This window comes from Hipposideros armiger, unplaced genomic scaffold (genome assembly GCF_001890085.2).
Source record: "Hipposideros armiger isolate ML-2016 unplaced genomic scaffold, ASM189008v1 scaffold_279, whole genome shotgun sequence".
Taxonomy (NCBI): Eukaryota; Metazoa; Chordata; class Mammalia; order Chiroptera; family Hipposideridae; genus Hipposideros; species Hipposideros armiger.
In genome coordinates, this window is record NW_017731629.1 from 887,846 (window position 1) to 905,722 (window position 17,877).

General features: G+C 46.8%; 1 protein-coding gene across 4 annotated transcripts; it reads right to left on the bottom strand.

Moving 5' to 3' along the window:
* Window positions 1-410: 410 nt before the first annotated feature.
* On the bottom strand, window positions 411-17,527 carry SAP30L (SAP30 like). Of its 4 annotated transcripts, none has more exons than XM_019657740.1 (5): window positions 16,662-17,447; window positions 12,610-12,732; window positions 10,302-10,400; window positions 8,649-8,804; window positions 411-2,086 (listed from the first exon to the last, which is right to left on the bottom strand). In XM_019657740.1, exons 1-4 carry the CDS (start codon window positions 16,857-16,859, stop codon window positions 8,676-8,678), a joined length of 549 nt encoding a protein of 182 aa, XP_019513285.1. In that variant the 5' UTR covers window positions 16,860-17,447; the 3' UTR covers window positions 411-2,086; window positions 8,649-8,675. The 4 variants fall into 4 exon arrangements, with proteins under 4 accessions (XP_019513285.1, XP_019513282.1, XP_019513284.1 ...); XM_019657739.1 differs by lacking the exon at window positions 411-2,086 and adding an exon at window positions 5,469-5,553; XM_019657737.1 differs by lacking the exons at window positions 411-2,086; window positions 8,649-8,804 and adding an exon at window positions 3,518-5,553 and having other exon boundaries at window positions 16,662-17,454.
* Between the last annotated feature and the right edge of the window lie 350 nt (window positions 17,528-17,877).

Here is a 17,877-nt window from a genome sequence, read left to right on the forward strand (position 1 = left end):
GCATAGTGGATTCTGGGGTCAGATAGACCTGTTTTACCTTTATCCCCACCATTTTCTGGTGACTCTGCACAAGCCATTTCACCGTCTAAACTTCCGTTCCCTTGTCTATAACATACAGAGAGTAACTCTACTCATCTCATCGGGTCATAAGGCATGTGAAGTGCTTACTATTGGACCTATCACACAGCAAGTGCTCAGCAAAAAACCATCACCAGTCTGGGAGACAGAAAATGAGGATTTTCTTTGGCTTCCCCATTCACTAGGGTTATCATTATTCCATAGTGTGTGACGACACACTGAGATAATGGGTGATGGCCCATGGAGTTAATAAGTGCTGTCCAAACTTAAGATTTCAGTATTGGTTTTACTTCTCTTACCGTTTTCTACAGGTTTTAGGAACATATAACTTAAACTATGCAAGCAGAGTATGTGCTTTGAGGGCATTTAACAAAATGGCTTTGCCATTTTACAGATATGGTGAAAATGGTTTAGGCCCATTATAAACAGTTTAGACAATATCAAAAAAGCACAGAGAAAGTAAAACCCTAAATCCCACCAGCCGGGACTTACCATGGTTGGCATGTTGACTGTGGCCTTCTCGTATTTGCTGCCTTTGTGGTGCCCAGGGCAAGACAGTGCAGGCTTCAGCTGTTTAATAAATGTCTGCTGACCTCAACCAGATCGACTCGTCAACAGTGGCATGCTCCAGTTGTGTCCCTCTTGGCCAACCTCTGACAGTTTCATTAACCCCATTAAATCATGCAGGTGCCTTTACACCTCTTGGGCTTGTTAACCTCTGCTCGGCTCTGGTAAGTTAAAACCTGGCTGGAAAGTTGGATGTGCCTTGTTAACCTCCAATAAACCCTATTAAATTTCCTACCTAGCGTCTTAGTGACTTCTAGGAATCCCTCATTAAAGTTTAGTAAATCCAGCTGATGGGGACAAAGGTCACTGTTGTGGCTGCACTGCTTCAAAGCATGACACTCCTGAATTCTTTGACAGTGGGGTTGACAAGTGTCCCTAGCACCAGATGACCCAATCCTGGGAGTGCCTCAGGCTCTCATTATTACTTGGGCAAGTCTCTCAGCCTCTCTGCATTTATACCTCTGTCAATTGGAGTTAATAACAGTTCCTACTTTATGATGATTACAGTGAGAAGCAAAATGTAACACTAGTAGCATGTTGTCTGGTATGCATGCTGTACTTATAGCTATTATTATTTCTGGATATGAAAGATCCTTATAAACTAAAAAACTTGTTACATAAATGGAAGCTTTAATTCAGACATTAAATGTGTCCTTCTACATGCCAGGCAGTGAGCTAGGAACTGTAGATTATTTTCATTCTGGTTTTATGCAGACTGAAGATCATCCATTTGAACTATGTGACTGAATAGTATCGTTGTGTCAGTGCCTGTCACTGTTTGCTCAGGCTCTAACACTTCTGAGCTGTTTGAGGTTGAACATAACTACTTTCCCACCCTGGGTCTTACGGGCTTGGAGTCAGTGCTCCCTACACCTGGATGTGCATACAGATTCCCCAGGAGATTTTGTAAAAATAGTTTCCCGAGACCCCCTTGAGATTCTCCCTGGGAACTTTTAACCAGTATCCAGATGAGGTTGTAGCTGTTGGATTGGGAAACCTCTGGACCCAATTAGTGCTTTTCAACTTTTTGGGCTTGAGTCTTACCTGGGGAAATTAAATTTGTACTGCTGGAATTCAGCCTCTGAGCCTTTCATTCTGAGACTCTGGGATGGGGGCCCAGGAAGTGGCATTGTAAGAGTTCTTAGGAGATTCTGATGGGGGTGGCGGTAGCAAGTGCCACACTTCCAAAAATGCTGGACCTCAGATGATTTGATATTCAATGTTCTAAAGGTCTACTTTGAAAAAAGCGTGCCTGGTTTCCAGTGAAACTTCTGTTCTAATGGTACATTAAGATGTGGGTTCATCATGCCATCACAATCGATGCCTGTGGCTCCTGAAAGGTCGACTTCAGCAGTGGGCAGCAGCCAGTTTGGGAGAAGCTTGGGGACAAAGCACCTCTGAGGTTCCGTGTGAGGGGCTAGAGGACAGCAGGTAGCCCTCACTGTTTAGATATAAAAGAATGAGAGGTCAGCAGGCAGAGGAGTGGTCGGAACTACCTAGGTTATACCTCAAATGAAGAGGCAACATGCTAAGAAAACTGGAGCTCCCTCTGCTGTCTGAAGGAAATCAACCCAGGGATCCTCTAAATCAGCGGTTCTCAACCTGTGGGTCGCGTTCCCTTTGGGGGTCGAACGACCCTTTCACAGGGGTCGCCGGGTACTCGTATGTGGGCGTATCTGCATGTGGGCCTGGAGACGGATAGAGGAGCGGTGTCTCGGTTCCTAAGATCATCAAAAATATGTGTTTTCCCATGATCTTAGGCGACCCCTGTGAAAGGTTGAGAACCGCTGCTCTAAATGATGACACCCTTCAGCAACAATCCATCATTAATCCCGGGAAAGCCCTGCCCTCCTCACCCCCAAATGGCTTCTGAAAAGTCACCCTCCACACTATTGACAAGGGAGTGGAATGGGGGAGGGGTGGCAAGGGCACATTGTACATTTTAGTGCTGTTTATAGTTTTAGAGCCAGCATATATTACTTGTAGTTAATATGATACAAAAATATTGCATTTCTTCCCTTTCATTCTGCTGATGTACTGAAGTGGCACTAGTGACAGATTTGAAGTAAAAGACCTAAGTCAGAGGCTTGGCTGGACAAGGCGCTTCATCCCATGGGGTCTCCCGGGCCTCCACAATAAAGCTCAGTCAGATAACCTCATCTTGTCTGGGGACTGTGTTAAAATGTAGATTCTGATTCAGTAGATGGATAGGCGGGTGAGGGGGCAGAGATTTCGAACACGCACTCAGATGATGGACCAATTTGAAATAGCCTCTACTGTAGTTAAAGAAACACCAGTCCCACCCTGTTAAAAATAAATGTTTGAGACATTTAAACATTGGGGTATTTACAGAAAGGTCCCTATTTCCAGCTCCTCTTGTCAAACTGCAAGAACTGGCCACACAGAGTTCCCACATGGCAGCAACAGGCTGGAGCTGAGTAGCGGCTGGCCTTAGGAGGTACCTGAGTTTTCCAGTTTGCAGCATGTCCACTGCAATCATTTCAATTTGCAATTCTCCATCTGTTTTACTTACTGCTCTCATTTTATAGATGGATAACTGAAGACTCAGGGAGTGAAGCGATTTCCCCAGGGTGTCTGCTACGCTATGCAGCATTTGGGCTCCAGGCTCAGACCATCAGACCCCAGTCACTCTCTTTCCATGTGGGACAGGGCTAGAACCAGGGCCCGATCTTCTGTGATCTAAACTCACTCGGTGTGCACTGGGACTGAACATGGAGTGAAGGAGCTAGTTCAAGGACTTGGAGCCAGGAGGGAAGACCGCTGTCATCAATCTCTGTACTACACAACCAGGGGCTGAATGAGAAAGTGAAATCGCCTGAATTCCACGTGGACATTCAAAGAGAACAGAGTGTCTCTTGTTACTCATTCAGATCGTTTATTAAGAGCAAAAGTCGGGCCGTCCCATCTGTGTGATACTGCAACATGAAAAGTCACATACATTACTAAAGAGACCCCACAGAATTGAGAGCCTTTCAACAGTACAGAGCCATAGATTACAAAATTAAAATACAAATGATCCTCCAAGTTTGGCAGGAAACATGTACAATATGAGGAGGCCTGGAATGGAAGGGCACTTGCTTTTCAATAAGGCAGTTACAAAATGGAAAAAAACAAAAAAGTAAATCCACACCCCCAAAACACTCTGATGGGCATAACAGATAATAGAAATGTGGAACAGGGGTCCTACACAGCCATCATTGGCAAAGATGTGTTTGCTAAGTGAAAGTAACCGAAAGGTTTGTGTTTTAAGATGCAAGCTAGATGAAATAACTGATTGTAGACATTTCTACCTTAAGAAAAGGTCCCACCTTGCCCCAGTTTGGATTCCACGTGAAAACATCAGATCACCTTTCATCTTCCTAACCATAAACTTGGAAACAGTCTATAATAAAATGAAAGGAATAAAAAGGCACCCCTAAAGCACCATGCTTCCCAGGGCATGATTGAGAGCTCACCTGTCCTTCAGGTCAACTGCCTAGCTCAGTAATGGGCTGGGAGGCCATGAATCACAAGGCTGCAGAACTAACTGTGTCTGTCCAAGTCGGGCCAACTGAATCACACACGCTCCACAGACCACCGGAAAGGCAGGAGGCTGACCAACCGATTGCAGAGCAAGGCCATTTTAAGACTTTAGATTCTGGATAACACTACGTCTTCCTCCAGGACTTGGAACCCTGGTCTTAAATTATAGGCTAGTTCTGTTTACCCCTCCCAGTCATTTTGCAAAACGCAAATGACTGCTTTTCTAATCATTTTCTAACTCAACCTTGAGTTCTGCAGGTTGGTCTTGGGAAACTTTGTTCAGTTGCAAGGTCTTAAGAATCTGAGGGCAGCTCACTTCAGATTGGATTAGAGTCGTGCTGCAAGGCAGACAGGGACAAGAACACTGGACAGGTCCCCAAAGTCACAGGTTAGCCCAGGTAATGCCAGGTGACTTGGGCATGTCTTTTTGAATTTGTTTCCCCATCTCTAAAAATGAACTGGAAATAGTAACTTTATAGGACTTTCCAGCTTGAAAATATGGCACTTCTCTGAACTGAGAGATGTGGCTCCCCCACTCCCCCAAGTTCCTAAGCTCTGTTTTCTCAGTAAAAACAGTCTATGAAGTACTTGCAGGAATCGTAAGGTATAAGCCCTCAGGAGCTATGGAAACTTTAAACTCCACACAGAGCTGTATTTAAAATTTTTCTAGCTCAAGTTCTTCCTAAGTGATATAAGCATTAGTTTTTGTGGAACAAGCACAGAACTAAGGCCTCCTCTGTCTTATGGTTTTTAGCAGGCCAACAGCATCCCTGCCTCCCCTGACCCTCTCTATCAACTTCAGCAAGAACCAGGCTGAAGGGGTTTCCTCAATATTCTCCAACAAGGGAATAAATGCACCAGTACTCAGGGGGGTGGGCAATCAGGACACCAGAGTGTCCACTTGCTAGCTGCTCCTTATTAAAAGACAACTAACTGCTATGCCCGGGGCAGTGCCAGCAATTAGGTCCTTGGCCAAGATGAGCAACTTGTTCCGTATGGCCCCCACTGGGCAGAGGCTCGGATGAAAATGACAGAGAACACAGAAAAGCCAGAGGTTTACAAAGATAGAACCAGATGCCCCCAGGAGGTAGTGAGTTCTCTGTCCTCAGAGGTGTTCAAGCCCAGATTGCTCAAACCCTTGGGGGGGATGGATGGCTGGAGGCAGAATGTCAGCACCTATGGGGAGACTGGATGGATGAGTTAAAGGCCCTTTCCCAACTTGTGGATCTTGTTGTCATAATGACTGAGAGCCTTCCGATGATTTCCATGAAGCAACCACTCTGGGTCGGGACAGCCGATTTCAATAGGCGAGGCTCCCAGAGTAAGCTTCCTCTCCTGCCATCCCCCTTGTACCAGGCAGTTGTCCTGTAGGATATTAACCAAAAATGCCCACATCATAAACAGCTGAAATGCCAAGGTTGGATGTAACATTCCAGCTGTAAACAATTATTCATATCTGTTCTCTGGAAGGCTAGCAGTGAATATTTAGCTATGACAGGAACATCTAACAGCTTGGCGGCTAACACATAAGTGAAATTCCTCATTTTATAACACCAGTCTTGAATCCTTTGGTTTCCATCTTTCATAGGATTCCGTTATGATCTTATTCATGCCAACCTAAGAGTTTGTTCATTGAAACAAGAAGTTTGTCCGTTTGTTTTTTAAAAACCTTAAAATGAAGCAACACGAATGGCAGGATATTGACATTTTCCTATGACATCCTTCAGGGCATATGAGAAAACCATACCAGGCCGGAACTGAGGCAGGAGCTGTACTCTAAGAAGACAGTGCCAGTTCTATTTCAAATTCCAGTTTTGCCCAGGAGCACCGAGAGGAGAGAAGGCAATGTTGCAACGTTACAGGTGGAGAGAAGCGAAGAGTCCTTGGCAGGTGGCGTAAAAATGCAGGCAGCCAAGATGAATACTGCTTTCCCCAAACCCCACCGCTCCCTGAAGCCAGACCTAGTTGCTTTGGAGGGCCTGGCCATTTCTACCAGGCAGGCAGAAGTCTCCTGCCCTCAGATCAAGCCATGGGAAGCTGCAGAAGAGACTAAGGCAAGTGGTTTAGTGGTTTGATGAAAGAACAGATTTCTGTACACAAGAGAAATGTAAGTTCATATAGCTTTGTCTTTTCTCTCACCTGACGAGTTTTCAAAGGTAGAAAAGAGACCCACAACCTCCACTTCCCAAAGGTAACTCCCTTTAGAGGACAGACGATGGCACGTGAGTCAAGTGCGCACAGCATCTGGCTGAAGGTGGCAAGTTTCCCCAGGCTTCACTTTGGAACAAAAGCATTCTTACAGACACACTTGAACAGATGGGTCCTAACATCATATTCTCATACAGAAATGTACTGCTGTCTCTCTCAACTCGGGAAACAGATTTACTGTTAGAAAACCGGTGACATGACCTACACATCCATAATTTTGGTTTAAACATCAGAAAGATACACCTTCTAACTCAATAAGATAAGGACATTTCCAAAGAGCAGGTAACCAATGAATGCCTTAACCTATAGGCCCCAGCTGCCCCCAAAGTCCAGCCTGATGAGAAAACACCCCCTAACAAAGGTGTCTGACGTCTTCAAAGCCTTTCTAATTGAGCCTCTCAGGAAAAAAACCTAGATAAGCACACACCTTTGCGCCTTCTTGCTGCTTACGTATACATCGACATCCTTCAGCTGTAAGTAGTGAGACAACCTCTAAATACATACTGGATCTGAATGACTGAAACCCTCAGAGAGCATCCTGACGTGCCCTCCACAGCCAGGTGTATTAAACTAAGACCCCCCTCGTAGTCTAGAGTATGTTCTATGTACATTCGTGTATACATATGTAAAAAGGCTGCAATCTGCTAGACATGCATTTTCAACACTGGCGAAAGCTGTGCTGCAATGGAACACACTGCGTTTTAGTGAGAGTGGTGGCCCCGTCCCCAAGCCACAGAAAGCAGGGCATTCTGCTCCACAGATGTCAATCCACCACCCTGCTCAGTGTGGATTTTTGTTCTGACTTCTGTGTTGATGCTCAGATTAAGCCAGCTGGGAGACATTAAAACTCTCTGCCAGGCCAGGCTGTCCACGGCTCTTTTTAGAATTTAAGGCTTAAGAAAGAACTCAGAATTAAGACTGAGTAAGAAAATGATACTTTTGACTACAGTATATGTCAAGATGGTCAGAAATTACCATTCCAAATCCTTTCCTTCTCTTTTCCTCCCATTCCCTATCCACACCCTCTGTCCCCCAACACACTGATTAAAAAATTTTGGAAAAGTAGACTTTTGGATATAAAGCTTTGTTTTCAAAGGATACTTTGGCTGTGATATAATTAGATCGAGGAAGCAGAGATTTTGAACATAAAAAAAAAATCAGGTAATTATTAATACTTGAAAAAAAATCATTTTAGCAATCTTTCCCCCTAAAAGGGAGGCAAATTGCTCACAAAAATGGGCATCAGATGGCACTGACTTTTGTTGCTCAAAACCATGATGTGCTGCTGACCTTGGCGCCCAGGGCATCAGGGCCAGTCCGACTTTCTACCCTAGAGCTGGACTGCTGAGCAGGAGTCACATGGTGCTTGGCAGCCTTCTTGGTGGCTGTGGACTATGGATGAGTACTTCTGAAAACATGAGCCCCAAACCACTAAGTATCTGTCAAAGCATTTACGGCCCAGGAGAATGGCTGAAGTCATAGTACATAACGTCACCACAAAGAGTGACGCACAGAGGGGTGTGCTAAGGGCCGCATCTCCTGTGAGGGTCTCTACATCCGTGTTTCTGGAACCTCTACAAATACAGCTTGGCACATGCGACTGCCCTGAAGTCCTCGTTTGATCTGAAACCTCTTGTTTGTGCATCAGGGTTTCCTTCACTCTCTAGAATTTAAGTGGCAGACCACAGAAATGGCAGAGGTCTCGTTAAATAGAGGTGTGAGGCAGATATTACAAGGCTGGCACTGTTAGTGACAGCCCAATTAGCCAACCAATACTGAGTGCCTACTGTGTGTAAGGTGCAGGGCCAGTGAAGGGGGGGCCAGGGTCAAAGGGATTTTCTGACAAATGACAAAGCTTTTCAGGAGGCGGGGCATCTACGTCCCCAGCACACGTGGGTCTGCTCACGCACCTCCACCATCACCTGTACCCCACAGCTATTGCAGGGCTACATCTCACACGTGGCAGTGTGGGGTTATAAGGTGACTACCAAAATATTTGTTATCCTACACTTCCAGTAGAACTGACTTAATGCTTTCTTGAATGCTGCAATACCTAGTTTTTCTTTAATTCTTTTTATGATCTAGTTTTTTCAGCCCAGTAGTTGCCCTAAAAGAAGGTCTCTGTATACACATGCTGAATCAGGAGAATATAATCCTCCTGACCAAAGATATTTACAGTATTTATCATTCAAACTTTTTTATTTACAATAAAACTTAAAAGTCTCTATGGGCTTAAATGTAGCAGATATCACCTGTGCATTAAGCATTATACTTCATCCTCACTCAAGCTGCTTGCCACCCTCCGATTTCTGATCCAGTCTACTCTTGTTACTCTTCACCATGTAGATGAAGTAGGCGAGGGTCTCTTTTTCATTCACAGGTATGTTCCTGAAGTGTCGACTGACAGTCTACATGGGGGAAAAAACAAAACAACATGCATAAATCAGGGCCACAGACTCTAAATTGTACAAAAGAGGAACTAGGAGTTGTTGCCAGAGCCATGCAGGGGTTATGACCACTGCTGAAGTCCCTGCAGTGCTACCGAGCTCAGACTGCCTTGCAGTCCCTGGGGTCTAGGCGAACTGCTTTCCAGGCTTCCAAAAATGGGACTTTCACCCACAACACCGCCAAGGTGCAGTTCTAGTTCAGTGGTAGCCAGCTGTCCATCATGGCATGATCTCAAGGTCATCCCCATGAAGGAAGAGACTGGTTAGCCAGCTGATACCACAACCTCTCAGGCCCTAGAACTGGGCAAAAAAGTGTCTTTTTAAAATTATGTCAGATGGACAGCCAATCGAACTGATGTAAGTAGGTGACCCAAGAATTCATCTTGAAAGACATCAGATTTGAAGACAATGTCACCATTTACTCTATATTCCTAACACTTTGCTTCATCCTACAGGTCCTAAGAATAAACGTCTCCTCTTGCCCCGTCTCATACTATCCCTTCCACCAGGGATGAATACTGGCAAATGGGTAATGTAATCTTAAAGTGGGAAAGGCTTACGTATGCCTAAGTTTTAACTGGATGCTGGCGAAGGAGAGGTTTAGAAAACATGAGAGATCAGCGAGAAATCTCTAATGGAAAAGACCAAAAACCAGTAGGGTTGTGAGCCTTGAAGGAATTCTCTGGATGGACCGAGTGACTAGGACAGATAAAAAGAGTCAGAAAACTGGAACTACAGAGTGTTTATCTCTGGATGGTAGGATTGTATTTTTCTTTTCTCCATTTCCCAAATTTTCTACAATAGGCAGAAAAACATGTTAAGAAAAGGAGGATGAGAGGGCACCCACATAAATGCCAACAGGACAGAAGTATCCAGCCAGGTGGTAAGTATATTAAAATAATGGCGAAGGGAACAATTCCCCACCTCCAAACTGTGTTAAGAATTCAGGGCAGGAGAAAACTGTCTGGGCTCCATTCATTATAATAAATACCTCCATTACCAACATGACAGTAGAAGAAATCAAGGGAAAAACACCAAAGAAAGAAAAGTATCTCCTACAAAACATGAGCAAAAGTTTTTGGGATGATTAATCTGACACATCTGTTATGCGGAAACGACCATATCTATAAAGAATCTTGCAAAACAAGATTTAAATAAATGAACAAACAAAAGAGTCTAATGGAGTCCTGAAATTCCAGGCTCAATTCTGCTAGCAACGTGCTGTGTGGTGTTAAGTCTTTTCCTCTCTCTGTGCTATGGTTTATTTGATGGAAACAGAGCCTTTCCAGGTATAAAGCTGTGGGATTCTCCACTGAGCAACAGAGGAAACAGAAAGGTGCTTCCAGAGCTATGAAGGGGATTGTGATCAACAGGCACACACAGCAATAGGGAGAATCAAGGTCACCATTAGAAGCACAATGCTGGCTCACTGTTTAGAACACAGTTTCATCTACCTACTTCTGCTAACTGGGCCTTATTGAAGCCTGGTCTGGTCTGCAATTTGTAGTGTCGTTTATAGCGTCGTAGAGTGTTCACCTGCAGCTGGAACAGATCAACCTGTAGAGAAGAGGAGAAACATATTATACATCAGCTGAGCAGCCATGACTCACCGAGAGCCCACTATGTGCCTGGCACTACACTAGGTAGGGGTGGGGATGGAGTGGGCTACAAAGAAGTCTTAGAAATGGTCCATTGAGGACTAATAACTGGCTGGGAGGACAAAAATCACAGTGGACAAAGAGTTCTGGCTGGGGAGGGGTGGTCCCAGAAGGCTAATGGAGGCAGTGAAGCTTAGGCTAAGGAGAGGAAGGGTTTAGAAAGGGTTAAGGCAGGGTTGAGGAACAGAGCGAGGATAGGCAATAAGGGAGAAGATCTAAGCAAAGAAAGCAAGGAGATGAATAGATGGGCTAGGGGGTCAGAGATAATCCTGATGGGGGTCACAGGTGAGACTGGATGGTAGCATATCTGGAAGAGCAGAAGGAGCTGTCACAGATGGTGGAAGGTAAGGTTCCAGGAAAATGCAGAGACGACTGATGGGGAGGAAGGCAGGAAGGATATGCTGTAGCGATGAGCCAGAAGTGACGTGATGAAGTGGAGCTTTGGAGGGGCGAGGGTGATGCTGCTGAAGGGAAAACCAGACACGTCCTGGAGGAAGATGGGCCAGAGTCTGGCAGCAGACTGGAGAGAGGGGTGTGAAGCACAGTGGGAAGTACTGCTGTTCTCAAACAGTTCTTTCCTAGGCTCAGCCTTAGGGATGAGAATCCTTAACAACCCTCCAGGGAATGCTCAAAAGCTACTGTGGCGAGTGTACAACTCAGGTTAGGGGCAGGGTCTCTGCGGGTGACCGGATAGCAGAGGGAAAAGGACCCTCCCTTTTGCTTCTAACACAGGAAGAGAGGAAAGCTGCACAGTCATGAAACAGTGAAGGCCCAGAAAGTTGGGCTGCTTTTACCTGCCTCTAAAAGAGATGTTCTTGCTTCAGGCAGGTGGAGAGCACTTAAAAACAAAATGAATGATCAATATGAGGGACCAAAGTCCTTCATTCTTTTCAAAACATTCCTCAAACCTTTTCCTTTCTCTCTTTTTTTTTTTTTGGGGGGGGGAACGCATTTAGAAATTGAATACATACATTTCTTAATAAGATAATAACGCTGAAGGCAATACAAAGATACGTTAAACCAAAGCTAGAAAAGGGGACACATGGTGGGGGTGGGGGGGGCGCAGTGGGAAAGCACCTATTTGCAAAGGTTTCCTCCACAATTGCAGACAAAGGCCCGCCTACTCTTTCTCTTCCTACAGTCATTTTCACTTTGAGTGCTAACAGGCAGGCAGTTGCCCTAAGAAATATTCATGTGCAAAGATTCAATGTATATTATAAACAGTTCTTCTTTGCTGAGTCTTAAGTGAAAACCATTTAAATAGAAAGAAAATCCAATGTTCCTTCCTGGACCTTGCTGAATAGACTCCGGCACCTTGAAGGAAAGGCAGCCTTCTAGTTTGAGTCTAGGTCTCATCGCCTAGTTCTCAACATGGGACAATTTTGCCCCCCAGAGGACATTTGGCAATGTCTGGAGACATTTTTTTGATTGTCACAACTCGGGTGGTGTGACTGGCACCTAGTGGGTAGAATCCAGGGATGCTGCTAAACATTCTACAGTGCACAGGACAATAGACATTACTCAACGTTATCTGGCCCCAAAGGCCAGTAGTGCCAGGGTTGAGAACTCCTGGACCAGTTAAACTGACTTTGGAATGGATCCTTGGGAACAAGCCTGAACCAGAAATGAGAGAGTGATAGGAAATCAGAGCTGGTGTGAACTGACAACTTATACCTTCATTGTGCAGACAGGAAACAGGGGAAGTGGCTTCCCCCAAACCATACAAACTCAGTTGCAAACTTTAAAGATAAAAACAAAGTTTCAAACAAGTTGACACTGTGATTGTATTTAAGTATTTGTTAGGGTTATCTTGAAGAAAGGCAGTGTGTACTAGTAAAGAGGGAACTGGACTGGAGCCCCCAAACCGTACATGTGACCTTGGGTCTCTGTGCCTGTCTGTACAATGATGGGGCAGTCAGACCAGTTGATTTCTAAGCTTTCAGCTCTCAGAGTTGGTATTACTCTGATTCTGTAATTCACTTTTCAAATACACCACAGCAAGACAAAGGGACTAAAATTGCTTCCTAGCACAAAAAGCAGGCCAGAGAGAAGGATCAGATTCGAATCTGTTCCTCTAGCTTTCTTAAGCTGAGTTTTTTGACCGTTACCTCAGGAATGTCAGTGTCGTGCTCAGGAGAATCTCCACCGTCGTCACTTGTCTTCCTCTTCCTTTTATTTCGTACACTCTGGATGAAATTTTTGTGGAAATCACAGATATACAGGTGCCTGACCTGATGGGAAGCAAATTAAAGTCAGAGCTGTCAATTCCATGGACACAGCTACAGGCATCTGTCAAATGAATGGGCCCCTCTCCTTTACAAGGTCTTGGGGAGACAGAGGGGAGAACAAGGGGCGGCCATAATCTCCAGAGGTTGGCCACTGAGTTGCAGAGCAAGACACCCACAGCGCACTGAACACCAGGTCCCCACTGGGTTCAGCAAGGAGATCCCGCCGGTGGAGGCAGGGTAGAGGCCGCCGCCTAGAAGGGAGGATTTGCAGGTAGACAGGAAGCATTTCCGAGGGAAAGACGAGCCGAGACTTAAGAGTTTCAGACGAGGATGGCAGGTGTGAGTGAGGAGGTGGCCCAGGGTGGGCAGTGCCAGGTGGAGGTGACTAACCAGGTAGGAGCACAAGGAGAGATCTGGGTGGCGGTAGGGGGTGGGGTCCGTATCAGCACAGCTTTGACTGTGACTTTCCTTTAGATAAGACAGAGCCCCCCAAGGCTTCTGAAGCAAGGAGTCACATGGCATTTTCAGACATGTAGGATTTATAAACTTACAAGGAATGCCTTGCCCCAGGGAGGGGAAAAGCAGGCAGCGGACTGCGGTAATGATATTCAGGACACACTATTTTAAAATTGGTAACAGGTAGTATTGTAGGATGACAACTCTCTGAAATACTTTATTTCTGTGTATTGAGTTTTAATTCTTGCTCACATCTGATGCACAAAGAGAAGTGAAGAGAGACACAGACGTTCTCACACGGCGGAACCACATAGAAGCGCCTGGATACTAGGGCTGATTTTCTAATCTAGGTTGGAGGCAGCAGAGTAAGTGGAGGCAGCTGAGATGTGAGGAATGTGTTTTTATTTAAGAATGTAGGTATCAGGGTTGGCTGGAGGAGCCATTTGAACACCTACCAGAAACCGAACGTCTGTGTAAATGACTTGGGGCTGTTGACACTGAAACAGATGTTGCACCTCTGTTCTCAAGAGGCTTCTGAATTCGAGTTTATTCCTTGAATTCTTAAAGATAAAAGCAGGCTGACAGGAAACCAGCATCAATTATTTCAGGCTTTTTCATGGAGAAAGTAATGAAAGCTGCTTTTCATTCAGATGAATTATCACTCTCATGTGGCTGGATTAGTGAGTTCTGAGTACTTTTTACACCATGGTGCTGGTGTCTTACAGACAGCAGGTACTAGGTAAATGCTGTGGTGTCCACATAGGCATGCCTTGCATCTAAAAGCAGCTTAGGCCAGTAAAAGTCACAATTTGCATATGTTACAAATTGGGACAGCTTTGTCAGATTCAACTGTTTAAAGGCCTTTCAGACATAGCACATGTCACTGTCTCAAAATATCCCACCTAATATTATATATATATATATATCTATCTATCTATCTATCTATCTATCTATCTATCTATCTATCTATATATATATATCTCGACATGCTTTTATCAGGGAAGACAGCACACTCACAGCATATGCTATTTCCCTAATAGGAAGCTGGCCCTCATGTTAGCCAGTTCCACATGTCAATTCGGAGAGATTCAACTGCTCCTCAAATTCATAGTGACAAACTTGGTACAACAGGCAGAAGAGGTGATTTCCTAAAGCTGGGAGAGTTCAGGTCAGGACATTGGAATGATGGAATTCTAAACGGAAGAGAATGTAGCAACGACCAGTGCAAGCTCACTGGCCCCAATCTCATTTTCTAGAAGGATTAAACTGAAGCCACCCAGAGTAGGGAAATAACCTGGCCAAAGTCACCCAGGCCTCCTAACCCCTGGCATATGTCCTTTCCTACCTCGACATTTTCCTCCTATTATTCTCAACTTCCACTTTTCTCCAGAAAAAAGCCGAAATATGTCAATTGGAGGGGCGTTGGCAAGCATGTTATCTTAATAAATCACAGAACACTGCCAATGTCTACATGAGTTAAACTGCCTGAGTTGGATTTTTGGTGCTATTATTGAAAAAGGTTCTCTGCTAGACCCTCTTACAAGATAAATACTCATTATTTCTATTTAACCATTTTCAAGTACATCCTGGTTTTCAGAGCTCAATGGCCTTTGGGAGGGGTAGAGGAAGAAGGGTGGTGGTAGCAAAGGCTCTAGTGTTTATTTTTCCTGTTTCATTTTCTACAACAGCTAAAAATTCTTGTAACACAGAATTTACTTAGAATTGAATTCCTGCCCAAGCCTGTGAGAGTGAAATAGAATCTCTCTCAGAAAAAATGACTCTACACCACCACCTTGAAACAAACTGTGAGTGATTCCACCTCGAAACCCTACTCCTTCAGAAGAGTTACCTTTGGGGAACTCTGGTGCCAGGCTTAGGCTGTCTCTCTTCTAGACAGTGTGTGTGCGCAACAATCAACACAGCTCAACACAGGTTTCCCAGTGGGGTCACTAGGTAAATGGGGCCCCAACTGCAGCAGCACAGTCGTTGAGATGTGATGGCATCCAAGAGTTTAGAAGACCTGTCAATTTCTTTTTTCTAAAGGACTGAATAATGTTATTATCAGCTGCTCAAGTAAAGGCTCCCAACAACTTACACAGAACATAGGCAATGTTTTTAAGAGGATGAACTCACGGCTGTCTTAGAATTATGCATTTCACTTCAACGTATGCCCCATCTGGACTACCTTATTGTCTAGCCAGTTTGCTTTCAGATGAATTTCATGCATTCATTCATTGATAGAGGTTTGTAGTAAGAGAGCCATTAACTCACCCCCAACCCTTTAAAAATAGCATCTTTCCATTCAAGAGTTGCAAATGTATTATAATCAACTTAAAAACATATTTGGGTTGGGAGGGAAGAGCCTGGAAGAAAGGGCAAGGAAGATTTTTTATTTATTAAAAACTTAATTAAGGCTTATGTATGGGGCTTGGAAATTAGATAACGGGTTTAAGAAATTAACCAGACTTTTAGGTGCTGTGTGACTTTGACACCGTCACTTCTTATCTCTGGGCTTCAGTTTCTCATAAGTGGAAAAGCAGGGACTCCTTTCAGTTTAACAAGCAATCTCTGATTTCCCCCAACGGTGAAGTTTTGTTTCTAACAGAGAATGGATGTTAACCACCTAAGCTCTCAGCTGGTCTATCTGAATATTAAATACCCCCTTAATTCATTTCCAGTTCCTAGTTGTGAGGCAGGCACTTAATGAGGCTTGCTGCGACGGATGTCAAACTAAAAAGTTCTTAATTGACTGACAATAGGCACATCTTTAGAACTGTTAACTACAAGAGATGAAAGGAAACACAGGAAAAGTTGTCCTGTAGGGAGGCACAAAACACAGGGCAAGTCTATTCAAATTTAACCGCCCGTCCTCCCAGGCAGCTCTACGGAAGCTACCCCTTCCAGTTACTTCGACTGCAAGAACCACCTCCCAAGACCTGGTCTTGGCCTTATTTCTGCCACATCCTTGAAAATCCCGTTTCTTCACAGCTGCTTGCGAAGCAGGGAGCTCGGGGACCCTCTGCAGAAGCCGAGGCCGCGGGCAGGCGGGGAAGTGTAACTGCCACCTTTCCTTTTCGGAAGGAATAACAGGGTTCCGTGGAGGAGAAGTTGGAGAAGAATCGGGTTCCTGCACCACCGCTCCCCAATACTCGCTCCTTCGTAGGCCAACACAACGAATCCCCTTCTCCCTGCTCTCACATCTAAACCAATAAAACGAGCTAAAAACTGTTGTCAATATTCCCAGGCAGGAAGGATCCTCGGAGCCCCCTACCCAAACCTCCCCGATCTGGGCAGAATCCTAGTGAGAACATGTCAGCGCTCTTAGAAGCGGCCTTAGAAATCCCGAGTCCGACTACTCAGTTAGCAGATAAAGGGTGGCGAGGCCCAGGGCGGGGAGGGCCCCGGAGTCCCGCCCGTAGTCCGGGGGCAGCCGCAGGGAGCCCGGTGGGGGCCCAGCTGGGGGCGGGGGCACTCACGCTCTTGTCGATGTCCAGCTTGAGTTTCTTCTGTGAGATGCTCTTCTGGACCCTCTTGCTGAAGGAGGCGTTGCCCGCGGGCCGGACGCAGCGCTCGCCGTCCTCGATGAGGCAGCAGCTCTGGCCGTAGCCCGGGGCAGCGGCCGGGGCGGCAGGGGGCCCTTCGCGGCTGTCCTCCTCTGTGCTAAAGCCGTTCATCTCCCCGCCCCGGGCCAGTCCCTCGGGAAGAGGTCACCTGTAGGCCACTCCGCGGCCGCACTCGCTGCGGGGCAGGTTGCTGACACCCCCGGACCCGAGGGTCTCAGAGTCCGTCTCCAGACAAGGCACTGCAGTGCCCCGCGCCCGGGGGGGCCCCACTCCTCTCCGCCACGCTCCGGCTCCTTCGGCCCCGGCCCCGCGTCTCTGGAGAGCCCCTTCCTCCCCGCTCGAGGCCCCGGGGTTGGCTCCTGCGGCTCGCAGGGCCCCGCCGGGGGTCACCCGAAGGCGCCTTCTGCCGGGGGCCCAGAACCGTTACCCTTGGACAGGGGCGTCCGGGAGGGCGTCCCAGGAAGCGGCCGCTCCCCGGAGACTTCGGGCCCGGGTTGCCAGTGGGTTTTGAGGGCCCCCGCTGGCTCCCGCCTTCTTTCGGCTGCTGGGCAAACTCGCCGCTGGGCAGCTCCCTCGGGGTGGCGCGGCCTCCCTGCGCGGGGCCCGGTCTCGAACCCGCGGCGTCCGGGCCCCGCGGCGTGTCCGGCCCGCCCCACCCCTGCAGCCCCCCGGCTGCGCCCCGAGTCCCGCGGCAGCCCCTGGGCCGCCCGGCCGCCACCCGCCCAATGCTCCGCACCACAACAGTTCGCTCCCCCCGCCCTCCGCGGGACAGCGGAAGTCCCGCCTCCGTGCACCTATTGGCCTCATTTGCTCTCTGGGCGGGATCGCCGCCGCCGCTGGCGCTCCTCATTGGGCTCCATCGCCGCCATTCCCGGGCGCCTGGCTACTTCCTGGACTCTGCTGGGATGGGTTCAAAGTAGAGAAAGTGGAAGAGGGAAGAGTTCCCAGGTTGAAGGAAGGGAACGGGGTTGCACTCTCCCAGCCCGGGGAGAGATGGTGACCTGGGGCCTGGCTGGAAGGAAGGCCAGACTCCGGGAACAGAGGATTGTATTCGGGACAGACAGAAGTACAGACGTGGGCGGCGGCGCAGAGCGACGGACATGGGGAGGGACAAATGGGTGGGGTGGAG

Excerpts from the sequence above, each read along its gene's own strand:
- SAP30L (XM_019657737.1), bottom strand. The coding sequence starts at position 16,859 with ATGAACGGCTTTAGCACAGAGGAGGACAGCCGCGAAGGGCCCCCTGCC. Across the intron at positions 10,401-12,609 it reads ACGACACTGACATTCCTGAG|GTTGATCTGTTCCAGCTGCA; the intron begins GTAACGGTCAAA and ends TCTTCTCTACAG. Across the intron at positions 5,554-10,301 it reads ATAAGGCCCAGTTAGCAGAA|GACAACTGCCTGGTACAAGG; the intron begins GTAGGTAGATGA and ends AATATCCTACAG.